Source organism: Crocodylus porosus, unplaced genomic scaffold (genome assembly GCF_001723895.1).
Source record: "Crocodylus porosus isolate Cpor-Errol unplaced genomic scaffold, CroPor_comp1, whole genome shotgun sequence".
NCBI classification, from domain to species: domain Eukaryota; kingdom Metazoa; phylum Chordata; order Crocodylia; family Crocodylidae; genus Crocodylus; species Crocodylus porosus.
In genome coordinates, this window is record NW_017728943.1 from 55,528,431 (window position 1) to 55,544,084 (window position 15,654).

The window sequence follows — 15,654 nt, forward strand, 5'->3', positions numbered from 1 at the left end:
CATCACCTAAGTGGTGAGCATGGCTGGTCAGGGGGTGGAGCGGTGCTTTCAGGGGGTGCACATGCACCCCCCTATGCATCATCACTGGTGCCCATGTTTAAGAAAGAGAGGGAGCAGCCAGGGAACTGCAGACCAGTCAGCCTCATCTTAGTCTCTGGAAAAATCATAGGGCAGATCCTCAGGGAATCCATTTCTAAGCACTTGGAGGGGAAGGTGATTAAGAACAGTCAGTTTGGATTCACCAAGGGCAAGTCATGCCTAACCAACCTGATTGCCTTCTATGATGAGATGACTGGTTCTGTGCATGCAGAGAGACCAGTGGATGTGATATAACTTGTCTTTAGCAAGGCTTTTGATACCGTCACCCACAACATTCTTGCAAGCAAGTTAAGGAACTATGGGTTGGATGAATGGATTGTAAGGTGGATAGGAAACTGGCTGGATCATAAGGCTCAGAGGGTAATAGCCAATGGCTCAATGTCTAGTTGGCAGCCAGTGTCAAGTAGAGTGCCCCACAGGTTGGTGCTGGGGCTTATTTTGTTCAATATTTTCACTAGCGACCTGGAAGATGAGATATAGTGCACCCTCAGCAAGTTTACAGGTGACACCAAGCTGGGGGGAGTAGTAGGTATGCTGGAGAGTTGGGTTAGGATTCAGAGATACCTCAACAAATTGTGGGGTTGGACCAAAAGAAGTCTGTTGAGGTTCATTAAGGAGAAGTGCAAAGTCCTGCACTTAGGACAGAAGAATCCCATGCACCAGTACAGGCTGGGTGGCTAAGCAGCAGCTCTGCAGAAAAGGACCTGGGGGTTACAGTGGACAATAAGCTGAATATGATCCAACAGCGTGCCCTTGTTAACCAGAATACTAACAGCATACTGGGCTGCTAGAAACGCATTAGCAGAAGCGTTGTCAGCAGATCGAGAGAAGTGACTATTTCCCCTCTATTTGACACTAGTGAAGCTGCATCTGGAGCACTGTCTAGTTTTGGGCCCCTCACTATAGAAGGGATTGGACAAGTTGGAGAGTCCAGCAGAGGGCAACAAAAATATAGGGGTTTGGGGGCTGGGATACATGACTTCTGAGGAGAGGGAACTGGGTTTATTTAGTCTGGAGAAGAGAAGACTGAGAGGGGATTTAAAGGCAACCTTCAACTACCTGAAGCGGGGTTCAAGAGACGATGGAGCTAGACTGTTCTCAGTGGTGGCAGATGACAGAACAAGGAGCAACGGTCTCAAGTTGCAGCAAGGGAAGTTTAGGTTAGATGTTAGGAAGAATTTTCTCACTAGGAGGGTAGAAAATTATTAGAACAAGTTACTCAGAGAGGTAGTGTCCTTGGAGGTTTTTAAGACCTGGTTAGGCAAATCTTTACCTTGGATGACCTAATTGAGGATGGTCATGCTTTGAGCAGGAGTTTGGACTAAATGGCTTCCTGAGGTTCCCTCCACTCGTGTTAGAGAATGCCAGTCAGCCCCAGCTCCCATTCTGTCACATTACCCAGCCATTTGCTTTTCCCTTCATTTTATTTCCTCTTGTTCCTATCCCACTACCCTTTCTTTTTCAACCTTGCTTTGTTTCAACCCTTCAGCATGTTTCCCTTTTGCCCTATGCTCCTGTTTTCTTTGTTTGACTAAGTTCCCTTTTCCTCATTCAAGATGGGTGTCCTTCCCATTCTCTTTGTTTAGCCAGTTTCACTTCTTCCTCAACTTGGTGGCATTGTGTCAAATCAGTCCCCCTTGCCCCCGGTGGCCTTTTGACTGCCCATGTTTCTCAGGTCCGATCTCTGTCCTACCAGTCTGTCTCCTCGCCCTGGCTCCATGTCACCTATTCTTGGCTTCCAGTTCTGGTCTTTAGCCCTCTGCTAGCCTACTCCAATTCCAGTCTCCACTGCCTTGGTTCCTCTTCCTAGTCTAATGTCTTGCTTCTCCACAGTGGCCTAGGTCCATCTTTCCCCCTCTTTGAACTTGAATCTGATGGATTCCTCTTCATGCTGCGTGGATGTTGGGGGGAGAGGGAAGGATAGGGAGCACAGGACAAACAGGCACTACTCTCAGATCCAATGATTGGAAGCACCTCAGGCAGGAGCAGACTAATATGGAGATTGGCTTCATCCTGGTGGTCATTCCTGGGCTGGAGTATATTCTGGGATGTGAAAAAAAGGAGCAGAGTTGGTTTCTCTGCAGGGCTGGCAGCATGCATGCTGGTTAGTATGGGGAGCTGTACAAGGCTCACGCATGTTCTCTGAAGGTAGAATCTGCGGAGCTTTTAGCCATTATGCTCTCAGAGATCTCACCCATGTGCAAAATGTAACTTTCCCTTGAAAATTTCCAAAAAGAATATAGCCCAAGGCAGACTCCTGGCATGAAAAAATTCAACCCTAACACTTAAAGCTTATTTTGTGAAAATCCACTAAATTTGTTACCCATTTTAACTAGTTAATCAATGAGAAATTCCTCGTGTTGTGCATTAATGATAGGTATAATTCTTTGGCTATGTACTTATAGTAGAAACACCCCTATGATAATGTCTCTTATTTACCTTTATTGCCTTGTAAGTTCCCTAGGGTTCCAGCCAAGCCACTAGAGATTGCTGTTCCAGGAAAGCAGATTCTGTATATTGGGAGATAGCAGGGCTCTTGCAATGAATAGTTCTGCCAGATAGTTCATTTTTTTGCTGAGTCCCTTCCATTCTCCTAGAATATAGTCTTATAATGATTCATTTTCACCTTCATACCAGCGAACAGCAGCGGAAGGCACTTCTTGCTGAGAGGTCAAGCCACGATGGAACTGGCAAAGTGCTAGAAATAGCTTGTTGGTAGGGGTGAGGGAGCATTGGTTTGTGGAAGGGAAGACTAGCATGGATCTTTTTGAAAACTGTTAAAAACCTAATTTTCAATGGCCCCAATCCAGTTGTCTTTTCTGAAACCAGATTTTGCAAGTATAAAATATGACAGGAACAAAATGCAATGTTTGATTATTTGCAGATGTCATCTGGCCAGCCAATTACATGATCACAGCTCCCTGCTATATACATGGTTAAAGGACAGAATGCACATGCACTGAACTGTACGCATTGTTAAGTAGGCAGGGATTTAAAAGCTGCACCAGAACAGTCTTTTTTAAAATGCAGTTTTGCTTTTATTTGCACAGGACTATAGGTTTACAGCCTGATGTTTCCAGATTTGGATGTTTCTTTGCTGTTGTTCTAGTGCCTCATGTAATTGGTGAACTACTAACACTCGTTTTGCTTGGTGTGGTTCAAAACCCAAATGGAGTCAACAGCATAGTGGTGCTACTTAACACAGCAGGAGTGGTAGTTGGAACTGGGCTCATAAGGTAAGCCAAAAAAAAAGTAATTAATTAACAAACAGTTTCAAGAATGTTCTCTGTTGCTAGAAGTCAGACTACAGAAAGTGATAATGGACAACAAGGTAGCAGATGGATAAAGGTCTACCCAGTAATCTTTAGCAAGGTGACTATCTAATCAGTTTTCTTTTTCGACTTTGTACTAAATGCAAAAATGAAGGATCTGATAATTTTATTGTATCAATAAAATCATTAAGAAACATTTATAAATTAGATGCATTGTTTCCTCCACTGATTTTTGGAATTGGACTAAAGTAAAAGCCTAATCTTTTCAACTGGAGCAACTCCAGTCTTTCGTGCTAACAGCGGCCCTTTGAAGCATTCACGATGGGATTTTACAAAAAATCCCACTGCTACCAAAACCTGCTGGAACCAAACTGCTGTTAGAAGCCACGGGAACTTTAAAAAATATTTCCTATTGTCGGCAAGGCATCAGTGTTGTCGTCATTGACCATATATTTGTTTTGTTGTATTGTTTTAAGTTAGACATTGTACATCCATGACACTCGCTGTCTTTGTACAGATCCTTTCTTAAATGTATCTGTTTTGAAATCAGTCTCAGATTTTTGAGAAAAATAATCAAACATGAAAACTATTATTGTGAAAATTCACCTTAGGGCTCTGGTAAATGAGGCACACATTGAGACTTCCCGTAGGGCTGTAATAAGTCCTAACAGTAGGCAATATCTAGGACTGCTGTGTATTTGAGAGCACTTGATAGTGATCCGCAGGCAAGCACACCAGCCTTTACAATGATGAATGTGCCTCTGTCTCTTCTAAACTTTAAGTAGGGCTGGTTCATCAAAGTAAATTGACATACACTCCGCTTTTATCTACTGTTACATTCAGTGCACTTTTGTTGTGAAAGTGGTTCCTTTCCCATTTCCTAAATGCTTCCCTGATCTCTTTATACAGTTTCAGTTTATTTTTTTTGTTTTGTTTTATAGCATAAAGACGGTACTAATTAGAGCTGTGAATCTTCATAGGCTGTGAAGAGAATTTGCAGTATCAGTTACACTTAGTTTTTGGACAATTCTGTTGCATTTGCTGTGGTTGGCTGTAAAGCATTAGTGGTAATCTTTTGCGGAAACACAGTGTACACTTACTGAGGATAGCTGTTTCAATCAGATTGCATACAGTCTGTTTCTATTAATATTATTGATTCTTTGTCTGGCCAGTATCTATAGCAATGTTTTAGGGATAATTATTCATTTTATGTTATCTTATTGGGAAATGAGATGCATATACCTGGTAGATTTCTTAAGCATATGTTAGGGGTCTACTGAACTTAAGGAGGAAACTGGCCAATTGTGTGGGCAGATTCGGGGGCTGGGGCAGTGGGGCCCTCCCACACCTCTAATTGGCTAAGGGGCCCTGGCGGTCCCGCCCCTTCTTACAGATTGCCACATGGCCTGAAACTGTGGCTTAATTACCCAGATTAAGCCAAGAGAAACTGTTAATCCATGTGTTATTGAGCATGGATTAAAGTCTTCCCCAGGCTTAAGGTAACTTAAACCACAGTTTCAGGTCATCCCCAAGCAGTGGGCTCCATGATTTTGGCAAGCTTCCTGCAAAAAAAAAAAAGCCAACCTCCCACCCCCCATACCAGCAAGCAGAGCATGAGGAGGAGGAAGGGAAGGGGGCAACAGAGGCTACAGGCAGCTACTACCTCTGCACCTCCTGCTGTGAGCCCTGCCTCCCCCTCTTCCCTGCCCCCTCCCGCACACCCCGTGCTCCTAAATTCTCTGCTTGCCAGTTTTTGTTTTTGCAGTGAGCCTGCCATTTTTCACATAGCCAACCCAAATTCATGGTTTCCACGAAAATCACACACTCACTAATAGGTTCCTACATAAAGTACACTATTATTTTTTACTGCACCTAATCATTTTTTCATTTGTTTGATTAGCTTTTTGATGACAAAGCAGCGTGAATATCCCCAAATTGTATAACATTGCTTACTACTCTACACAAACAGTTAATCTTTGTACCTCCTGATCCATGCATAAAGGGCACCATCTTCTTGAATGGGCCCCTGGCACTTGAGGTTACAAAAACAGTGTGTGTACTTATACTATACAAGCACAGTTAAGAAGGCTCTTTGAAATGTGCTCCTCAGAAAGGGGAGGGGGCTGAACAGTTACTGAAATCATGGGTAGCACTGCCTCTTAGCAAAGTCCATTAGTCCATTAACTCACTTCTGTTTGTTTAAGGAGCTTGGAAGACATGCCTATGCCTTTTAAAGTGCTAAGTTATCTCACGTTTCAGAAATATAGCACTGAGGTTCTTGTAGTCAATGAATTTTATGGATTAAACTTCACATGTGGTAAGTGGTCCGCTAAACCTCCTAAAGCTTTTGAAAGTTAAGGTACTGAGAGATTTCTTGCATGCACAATAAAAATAAGTGAAATGCATTTAAACCTGCATTTGTTTAGAGTTGTGTTATTTTTGGACCAAGCAAGAGCAAGGGCTCCCAGTGAATTGTGTTCTTATATGCATTGCAGCAGGGCTTTGACACAAATGTAATGGTAAAGCACAGGCAATGAGACAGTCACTTAGCACTAAGAGCCAGATTCAAAATATGATTTGGCAATCCTGCTGCTTTTCAGTTGGATTTGCTTGCCATTTCCTCAGATGTGTAATTCGACACAGCTCAGTCTAAATGTTCAGGCACAGGTGAAGCTCTACACCTTCTAGCATTTGACTGAGAAAGGACAGAGATCTTTGAAACCAAAACTATTCCATATGCTCAGAATTGCTGTCATTTTGCATGAGGTGCACATGTTGGCTGCTTGTACACATGACAAGGGTATAGTCCCCTAAATTGAAACTCTGGGTTTTTAACTGTGATTAAAAACCCACCATTTCAATTTAGAGGCTTCCATCACCACTACGGTGAAGGGCCCAATCCTTTCCTCTCCCCCACCCCCAATGTGGAGTCTGCCCGTGTCTTCCGTGGCAGGGGGTGAGCTGCTGGTAGGCCAAGCAGCCCGAGCTGCGAGGGGGCCCTCAATCCTTCCCTCTGCAGCAACAGTGCACCCTGAGGCCAGCTGGGTGGGCTGCTAGCGGGTGGGTGCCACCCAGGGGGGGGCACCGCTGCCATGGAGAGAAGGTCCAGGGACCCTCACAGCTCAGGGCCCACCGGCCATGGGAGAGGCAGGTGCTGTGAAGACACAAAAAGAAAAAGAAAAGGATCAGGCCCCTTGCTGCTTTTTTTGCTCCCCCTCAGTGGAGTCTGACTGTACAAGCTGCCACCAGGCCATGCAGCCCCTGAGCTGCAGGGGAGCGTGGCCCTTCCCTCCGTGGCAGGCCACTAGTGGGTGGGTGCTGCCCCAGCTGACAGGCAGCACCCAGCCTGATCCAACTCTTCCCTAAACCTGAGCTGGGGCAGCACCCACCTGCTAGCAGCCCACCCAAGTGGCCCCACAGGGTGCTGCTGCAGCAGAGGGAAGGACTGGGGCCCTCCACAACTCAGACCAATGGCAGATTGCCCTGGCCATGGGAAATGCAGGCAGGCTCTGTGGAAAGAAAAAAAAGAATTGGGTCCCTCACTGCTTCTGCCTTCAACCCACCTCTCCCACGACAGGGGAGTGAGCTGTCAAAGGCTGCAATTTTACATGCGGATGTGGTTTACTTTGCAACATAGCAAACTCATTTAAATCATAAAAAACTTCTGCATGTGTACAGTGACTCAATTAAACTGCAAAAACAAAAATCAGCCAGTTTTTATCATGTGTACAAGCACCTGAACCCTGCCTAACCTGCTTGGGATTCATTATAAGAACAAGAGCCCACCTTCTGACCAGTAGTGTAGTGGCAAGAGCACTTTCCCATGAAGCAAGACAGCTAGGTTCTGTACCTTCTTTACTGTGAGGGGATTCAATGTGGGATTCAAACCCACATTCCCCATTTTCTAGGACACAGTCCCTTTCACCAAGCTATGGACTAGGCTGTAACATCACCTAGGAACTCATGGGTACTCAGTAACACTATAGTTCACACTTTAAATAGACAGCTGCATTCTAGGCCAATGTCTATCTAGTCCCACCACTTTCAGGATGCAATCCTATTTAGAGTGTATTGCAACAGTCTAATTTAGTCAGGACAAGAGGCCAATGTTACAGCTATGACAGTAAGACCTTGCACTTCTTTTTAAGGATATCAAAGCACTTTAGAAACATAAATAAATTTCATGGTACCAGACAAAGTTTTCCCAGGATGATAGTAGCCTGCTTTGGAGCATTGTGGTAGAATGGCTGAAGTGTCTCTCAACAGGGTCAGGAGTGTGCTTGAGCCCTACTTTGGGCTTGTGCCAAAGGCTGCACTTGGTTGCTCCAACTGAAAATGAGTACATAGTCATTTGGGTTGTGAGTCTGATGGCACACATTGCTCCACTGTGAGCAACTGGCTATGGAAACTTGACATCTTGCTAGGTGGAAGAACTGTCAGGTTTCTTTGATCCTATGTCTCTTGCTGGCATTGTATCTTGTGGGCCATACATCTTTTATTAAATGGCACAAATAATTTCACTCCTCTTTTCAGAAAATACAGTATAGGCTAGACACAAGGAAGAAGAAAGTCCCAATTCCCATTTTCAGGGCACAGCAAAGCAACACTTCCTCAGTTGTAGGTAGGACCCTCCACAACCACAGGGAAAGATACAGGAGCTGGGAACATACAGTTTTTAGAGGAAGGAATAATAAGATCAAACACCTTTAATGTAATGGAGTTAGCTTAAAATTTGGTCTCTGGCTAGAAACCGGGGTTAATAATTGGCCTTCCTGCTCCAGGAAATAATTCATAATTTTTTTTTTGGCAGGTGGCTTCAATATTTCTACTGGAGCTGGTTCAACATGTCTTTTCTCACAAGGGATTCATTTTATTGAAAAAACTTTTCCAGGTGCAATGTCCCGGTTCACAACAAATTTGTTAATGTTGTATGCCTTCCTACCAGCACTTGTCATCACAGCAATCATGAGTTTTAAAATAAGAGATAGAATTACCAGCAGGCAATAAAATCATTTGAAATTCTAGCCTGGCTATACAGTACTACACTATTAAAACCTGTAGCATTTGACTTATTTTCTTGATGTTGCATGAAATTTACATGCTTTTACATTAAACTACAGAAATATGCTTATTCTCTAATTTTGTTTCCAGTGTTTTTGTTTTGATAGAAAATACTGTGTTTTTTGAAAGCATTAATAGTTTAAAATTATATTATTTTCTCGATATCATATGTAGCTTAAACTTTTGAGTAGTGCTGGCTGAATCTTCTTTGAAATATATTTTTGTAAAGTTCTAAATTGTAAATTGTAGTTTTCTTTTTGTCTGTAAAGTACTAAACAGGTTATTATCATACCCTGTAAAGTTTATTAGTAACTTGCTTAGAATAACCTATTGTTTATCTAAACAATGTAGGATTTGCTTGTACATTTAAAGAATGAAATGAGGTACATTGTTAGGGCAAGCTGAACTTTTTTTTGACAGATTAAGTTTTTGAGGAAATGAACTTGCTTTAGAGGAGGAAGGTATTTTTTCCTACATAACATTTAATTTGCTTCCAGACAAAAAGAAAAAAAAAGAGCTTTTGGATATTTGAATGGAAAATGTTTAGCCAGCTCATATAATATAGGTTTTGACATAAAATTAGGTTTTGAAAGAATGACATTTTCACAAAACATGTTTTCCCCCCTTATGGGAAAAAAGCTCTTCCCATTTTTAATCAAAAAATAATTTATAGGGAATTATTTCCCCCAACCTTTAACACTCTGAATGTGACATAAAGTGTTTTAATGACTTTTCTGCCCTCCCCTGTGAGCATATGACTATATGTTAAGCACTATACTTTATTTCTATTTTTGTGTGCTGGTAAAGGAAACCAAGCAAGTGTACTTTCCTGAATGTACATTTTTAAACAGCGTACATTCAGGAAAGTGCCCATTTAAGTTAAAGATCATAGCAGAAATGCATATAGGCTCTTTCTGTAATAGAATAGCTACAGTTTTGTTAATTTTTTAAGGTCCCTGGCACAAGTTCATTTAATAGTATGACTGTTGAGATCAGAGAACCAATTCCAATGATGCCATTATTACTTGCCAGTAGAGGGGGACCCGGAGATTATGATGGTAATCCCAGACTTCCTCTGCACTGACAAATTGACAAAGGAGTACCTGGGCCTACAATCAGTTAATTGTCAGCTGGCCTCCACAATCCTACAGGGGACTTGAACCAACTCCCATGAAGTCTTGGGTAGGGTTGATAATCTTCTTTTCATTGTCGGCCTGGCTCCAGACTGCACTAGGGCAGGTTTATACTCCTGTTACCATCTTCCTACTGCTGAGCACTCTTGTGCCTCCAACCTCATCCAGTCCTCCTGCCAGCATAGAGTGCCATGGTCTTGAATTGGTCCTGGTGTGCTCCTGGGCTGGGTTGACAACCAGCTGACTGTCAGTCTGTCTCCAGACCTTACCCAAGTTGGGTCAACCATCAGCTGATTGTCACCCCAGCCCTAGATCTCAGCAAAGCCAGTTGGTCGAGTCCCCACTGCAGTCCAGAGGATGGAGCTGACAGTCAGCTGACTGTCGGCTACAGCTGGGACAGCCTTCGGTTTGGTTTCAGAACAAGGCTGTCCAGGCCAGGCTCACAATCAGCTTATTGTCAAACTTCAGGACCAGGAGCTTTAGCTGGGCTACTGGATGGAGGGGATCAGAGATTCTTGGTTGTGGCGGGTGGAGGGGTGCAAGCTGAAGGGCTTCCTCCACCGAGGGTTTTAAATATGCTGGAAGCCTTTGATGCCCACACTGGGCAGCGCAGGCAGAACTGCCACATGTGGGTTTTAAAGTCTCTGGTGGGGAAGCTGCCTCAGCAGCATTCTTCACATTCCCTGTGTGGGTGCTTCTGCTTCTCCAGCTGAATGTACCTCATCCTGTGCAGCTGCTGCTTCCACTGAGCCCCAGGAACATAAAGAAGTAGGCATGCAGCTGGTGTTTCCAGGTGCACACCAGCTTTTTAAAGGTCTGAGGATGCAGTGAGCCAGAGATCAAGGAAATGCTCCCTGATGCCAGGCTCATACTGCCCCCCCCCCCATCTGCCTCTGGTAATCAGACAGAAATGCTGGGTCCAAGACCCAAAGCTGCTCCCAGCCCAATCTCACAGACTGGGGAGGAAATGATTGTGTCCCAGACCCTGGAGCTGCCCTATGCTAAATCTCTATGCTCATTCAAAAGTGGGGAAAAAAGGCCCCATCTTGGATTTTAATACCAGCCCAGGACAGGCCACTGCTGTGGCTCCAGGCTCAGAGCTGCAGCCACTGCCTGTGCAGGCCAGAGCCAGAGCTATTGCTGTTACTGCTGCCTGTCTGCTGCCCCTCCTGTCCATTTTCCTTGCTGCTGCTACTGTTTTCCCTGCAGCAATTGTGGTGATGAATTTAAGATGATCCTCCAATAATTACATTCTACATACATAGAAAACTACAACAAATTTACAATTTTCCATGGTTTTAACTGGGGGGGGAGGGAAGTCATCTTAAATTCAAAGTTTTCATGGATTCAGGTAAATAAACAGATCGTAGAAACTTGAAAACCACAGTAAGTAAGATCACTACCAGGTTGAATAATAGAATGGTACAGAAACTGTTTAATGATTCTGTGTTTGTGGTATTATTTTGCCAATTGTACTAGATACCTATTTAAATGATTTGTGTAATAGTCAAAACAAATGTACAAAATCAAAATTGAAAACAGGGTGAGAATTTGGCCTTTAAGTAAGTCAAGATTCCAACTCCATTTCTTTCCAGGACTTGGAAGCATTTCTCTTATATTGTTCCAGTTCCTGCAACACAAACACATATATTGAAATGTTTTTAATTTAACATTCTCATGAATCAACATAATAACAAACTCATGGATTAATTTTCAATTTTCAAGTCTAAATCATATAGACAAATGATCTATTTTTCTAAATCAAAACAGTGAGAGTAGTTTTATCACAATCCTGCTGAAATTAAAAATCCTGAGACTTAGAGGCTGACGCAGCTACCATCAGGCAGGATACCTAAATTTGATTTCTTCCCATAAATATCTACTTTTGAGGGCAGGCCAACCCAGAGCAAACACGGTGATAATTTGCCCAACAAAATGGTTCCATACTTTCTGGGCCAGATGCCCCCATCAAGAGTATGAACAGCTCTCTAGGAGCTTTTTTGTTCAACTGAGACTACACACTTCCAAGCATTTATACATTGCAGACTTCTTGCTAGATCTGGCAAACATGCTAGAGTTCTGAGCACAGGCTAGAGCATTCAAAAAGAAAGAGCTGAGTTTCTGGCTTTTCAGGAATTCACCTGAGACTTTTTTTAACAGCTTCCTCAATATTTCAATTTTTTCACAGAATGCTACCAGCTTATGAGCAGTAAAATAATTTAGTTCATTCACATTATTTGATGTTACTAGAAAACCCACCTTTAGGGCCAGGATTTCATCTGAATCCACCTGAGCTAATTAAGCAAAGGACTGTCCTAAATGTAAGAGAAGCTTTTACACTGTCCTCTGCTTTTTCATTCTTTCTTCTTTATAACATAAACTATTTATGATTTTGGAGTAGCTCTGAAGCCTCCATAAACTTTTCAGGGGTTAAGAAAAGAAGGAATATTGAGGAATGTCCAAAAAAAATACATGTGTTCTTAGTACTGATAAGGTAAAATTATTCCAGCATCATCTTCTCAAATGTTATGGAAATGGATAAAGACATACAATGACCTTTTACATATTAAGACAGTCTTTATGTGTCATGTCTACAGTTATCTAAAGTATTGACCTTGGAGGTTTATCATATCTGACTAAGCAGAATTTAAAAAAAAGAAAGACAGATAAAAGATGGTAAGTGGAGTTTGTTTTGGTGTAATGATTTTATACAAGCATGAGTGACTATAAAAAAATGATATTCAAGAGATCAGTCAATGTAATAGAAATGTAAAACTGAACACAAAATTGTAAATAAATTATTAAATATGCAGCATGTTCTAGAATGATTAGGTATACCAGTATTGATAGCCATTCACAACAAAGTTCCTTTATCAAACCATGTTGATAAAAGAACAACAAAAAAATGGATTTAGAGTATGGAACTCACTGCTACAGGATGTTGTGGAAGTTTAACCAGATTAAAAAAGGGATAAGACAAATTCTTGGAAGAAAGGCACATCAGTAGCTAATGAACATGGGGTTAGGGGTACAGTGTCTGAATCAGAACTTCCTAGACCTTAAATGCTGGATGCTGCAAGTGGGAGAGGAACAAGGGCAAAATCCTGGTCATACCCTGTACACTCTCCCTTTCAGCCATCCACTCTGTCACGGTGTATCACAGGATATGGTCTGACCCAGTAAATGGCATTTTATCTGGTAGTGGTCTGGCTAGGAATTCTGCAAGAGAATGTGATATCCTTCCTGGAGTGAGGTGAAGATCATCTGAAGGTTTGAGGGAGGAGCAGTTCTCAATATGAGCCATGGAAGGCCAAAAGTATACAGCTGCCTCCTCATGGTACTGTGCTTTCTACTGTAAGTCATGGCAAGGTTATCAAACAGCCCTAATGATAACCTAGGTCTATTATTCATTAAGTCAACTCTCTGAATCAGGATGGCTATTTTAGGAGGGTGAAGAGGCATGGTCCAGTGAAGGGGAAAAGTAGATTTCCTTTAGACGTGGTGCCAAATTAAATAATATCAATCTCTGTTTATGTAACAGCAGTGGTCTCAAGGTTAATGTCATCCTTGGAATCTGTGAACTCTTTGAGATGTATGACCGCTTGTACTACAAGTCACCTCCTAACTTGAGTTTGATGTTTCCATATCAGTGGCAGGATTGGTGCTGGTGTATGTTTTATCAGTACCATAAGCATAGTCTCTAAGACAAGGAAGTCCTTTCCTTGGAGATGCATTTCTGTATTTCCTTGCAGGATGACACTAAGCTGTCAGCCATCTCAGCTTCTCTACTGAAACTCATTTTCTTGGTATCTGGCTTCCATTGTCAGTGCATTTCTCTCCTTAGTATCAAGTCTCTAGTGTCATATTACCAATTCTAGAGTAAACTCAAAGACATTGGTTTCCTTGTCACATTACTGGACTTGGTACTTAATTCTTTGGTGTCTTGACGTGACCCATATTAACTGCTCCAACTAATGGAGCAAAGGTCAGTCATCTACAACTTGCAGATCTTGATGGAAGAGGAGGCGTGGCTTTTATGCAAACAAATGATTTCTCAAATTGGAAGAAAAAGGAAAGACCTATTCTACAGGGCATGTATATGTTTCTAAGTGTCATGCACTTCTGCCTCATGGCAGACTCTCAGACTCTCCCATTATTTATTGGTCAAAGCAGGTAGTTAAATGGACACACTATTTTTTCTCTCAAAAGAACAGATGACTATCTGTTTACAAGATATGAAGAATAAATGCTAAAAAACCCAGCAAATTGGACACGGACAGTTTGTGGCATAGTGTCATGAACAATAAGAAGGAACCGAGGGAGGGCCACAGCCCTTATGTCCTTATTTTGGTTCCTTCCATAATAATAAGGATGCCCAAGAGAACCAATCTTGCATGTATGGGACATATCTTACGGTGGGATCCTCAACTTAAAGAACAGTTTGGCAAAACTACAGTCTCATAAAAAGGAACAACAGGCACACTTAATTATAGAAGTCACTATATAGACTGCCTATAAATTTATTAGCGCAGTTTCAAGAGATCCTGACCATAATATGTTATGTACACTTTACCAACATAGTGATAGACAATCCTGCTAAATTATGTTGTACTTGCACATTATTTTAAAGAACATTGAAATAAACTGTCCCCTTGAGTCCGAAGTGCCACAGTTATTACAGATAATCTGAGGTAACTATATGACAATGAAAATAAATTTAAAACATTTTTAAATTGAAAACATATGCCGTGATACATAAATGTCTCCTTGAAATACAAAGCACTAGGTTTCATCCTAAGTCATTTTTACATAAATGTTTCTCTCTCTACTTAAAGAATTATCTTCATTTATGGAATGCAAGAACCTAAAGGAAAGAAAATCAGACTTCTCTAGTATTTTCTATCATGCTTTTAAATTAGGATTTTTAGTAAACATTCTCACCTAATTATGGAAAATCCTGTGACATTTAAAAACTGATGGTAACCAGGGCATTGTTTTCTTTTAAATATATACTAATATTTGACTACACGTAAGATCAAAATAAATTCAAAGATTATACATTTGTTGTTTCCATTTAAAAAACACATATGTAGTAGTTACCTTATAATAACTGAACTTAAAGATAGTTAATTTTAGGATATCATTTCTTATTTAATAATTGTTTTTGTACTAGTTGCAAGAAAAGAAGTTGGAGTACATTTCAATGCTCTTAAACAAATGAAAAGGGTCTTAAAATTATTATTTTTGTTTAAAAACACATTATTTATTTTTATATAATGTAATCAAAACCTATCAGTATCCAGTTTTACTAGATAAAGATACTATCTATGGAAACAAACTGTAAAATAAAGATACTTAATATCCAATTACACTATATATTCCATGTAAAACTATTCAGTTCTTAAAGAGGTTGAAGATTAGTATTAATATAACACATACACAAAAGATCAAACTAGTTAGTTAATGAAATATAAGTGATAAGTTTAAAATTCACAGGGAATATTTTAAATTCCTTTATTTTCACAGCTTTTAGAATGACTGTTTTAACTGCATATCCTTGGTAAGGTAACTGTAGGTTAATTACCTTAAGTAACCTAATGTAACCGGTAGAAAGTTTTTTGCATATATAACTGTAGGTTACTCTGGGGCAATAAACAAACACGATAAAACTCTGATAATCTTATTATGGCAGTAATACTGCAATCAATTGGTTCATCTTTACAGACACGCTAGCAACAGTAAATTTGGGGCTACTTCAGATTAGTTGCAGTGCATTTCTACAAAACTGCCTTTCATCTTAACAGAGGGGCTGAAAAAAACTATGTGACCTCTTCAGCTATTATAGTCACAAACTTTCCAAGGTCTGCTATGACTATTGATTTAAACTATGGTTATAAAAAAATGCTCAGAACCAAGGAACCTGGTCTACTTCTACACAAAGATGAGAGAAGAAATATGTGAAATGCATCTCACCTGAGCAATTAATAATTCTCATGAAATAATGAACAAAGCTGCAAGTAATATTTTCAAAATAAGAACCTAAAAATTTATTATAGAAAAACAATCACAAGTGACATCTTCTCTTCTCC

The 15,654-nt window shown here is 40.9% G+C and overlaps 2 protein-coding genes across 3 annotated transcripts in view; one reads left to right on the plus strand and one right to left on the minus strand.

Annotated features, from left to right (window-relative positions):
* Positions 1–8,839, plus strand: part of ABCG5 (ATP binding cassette subfamily G member 5) — a 27,578-nt gene extending 18,739 nt beyond the window's left edge. The window contains exons 11-13 of the mRNA XM_019549392.1: positions 3,150–3,335; positions 5,576–5,688; positions 8,182–8,839. Of these exons, the coding sequence (XP_019404937.1) occupies positions 3,150–3,335; positions 5,576–5,688; positions 8,182–8,378 (496 nt within the window). The 3' untranslated portion in view covers positions 8,379–8,839. The remainder of the gene's footprint in view (positions 1–3,149; positions 3,336–5,575; positions 5,689–8,181) is intronic.
* Positions 8,840–10,979: 2,140 nt separating this feature from the next.
* DYNC2LI1 (dynein cytoplasmic 2 light intermediate chain 1) overlaps positions 10,980–15,654 on the minus strand; it is a 32,650-nt gene continuing 27,975 nt past the window's right edge. For both annotated transcript variants that reach the window (XM_019549391.1, XM_019549390.1), the window contains one exon: positions 10,980–11,195. In XM_019549391.1, coding sequence (XP_019404936.1) covers positions 11,133–11,195 — 63 coding nt within the window. In that variant the 3' untranslated portion in view covers positions 10,980–11,132. The remainder of the gene's footprint in view (positions 11,196–15,654) is intronic.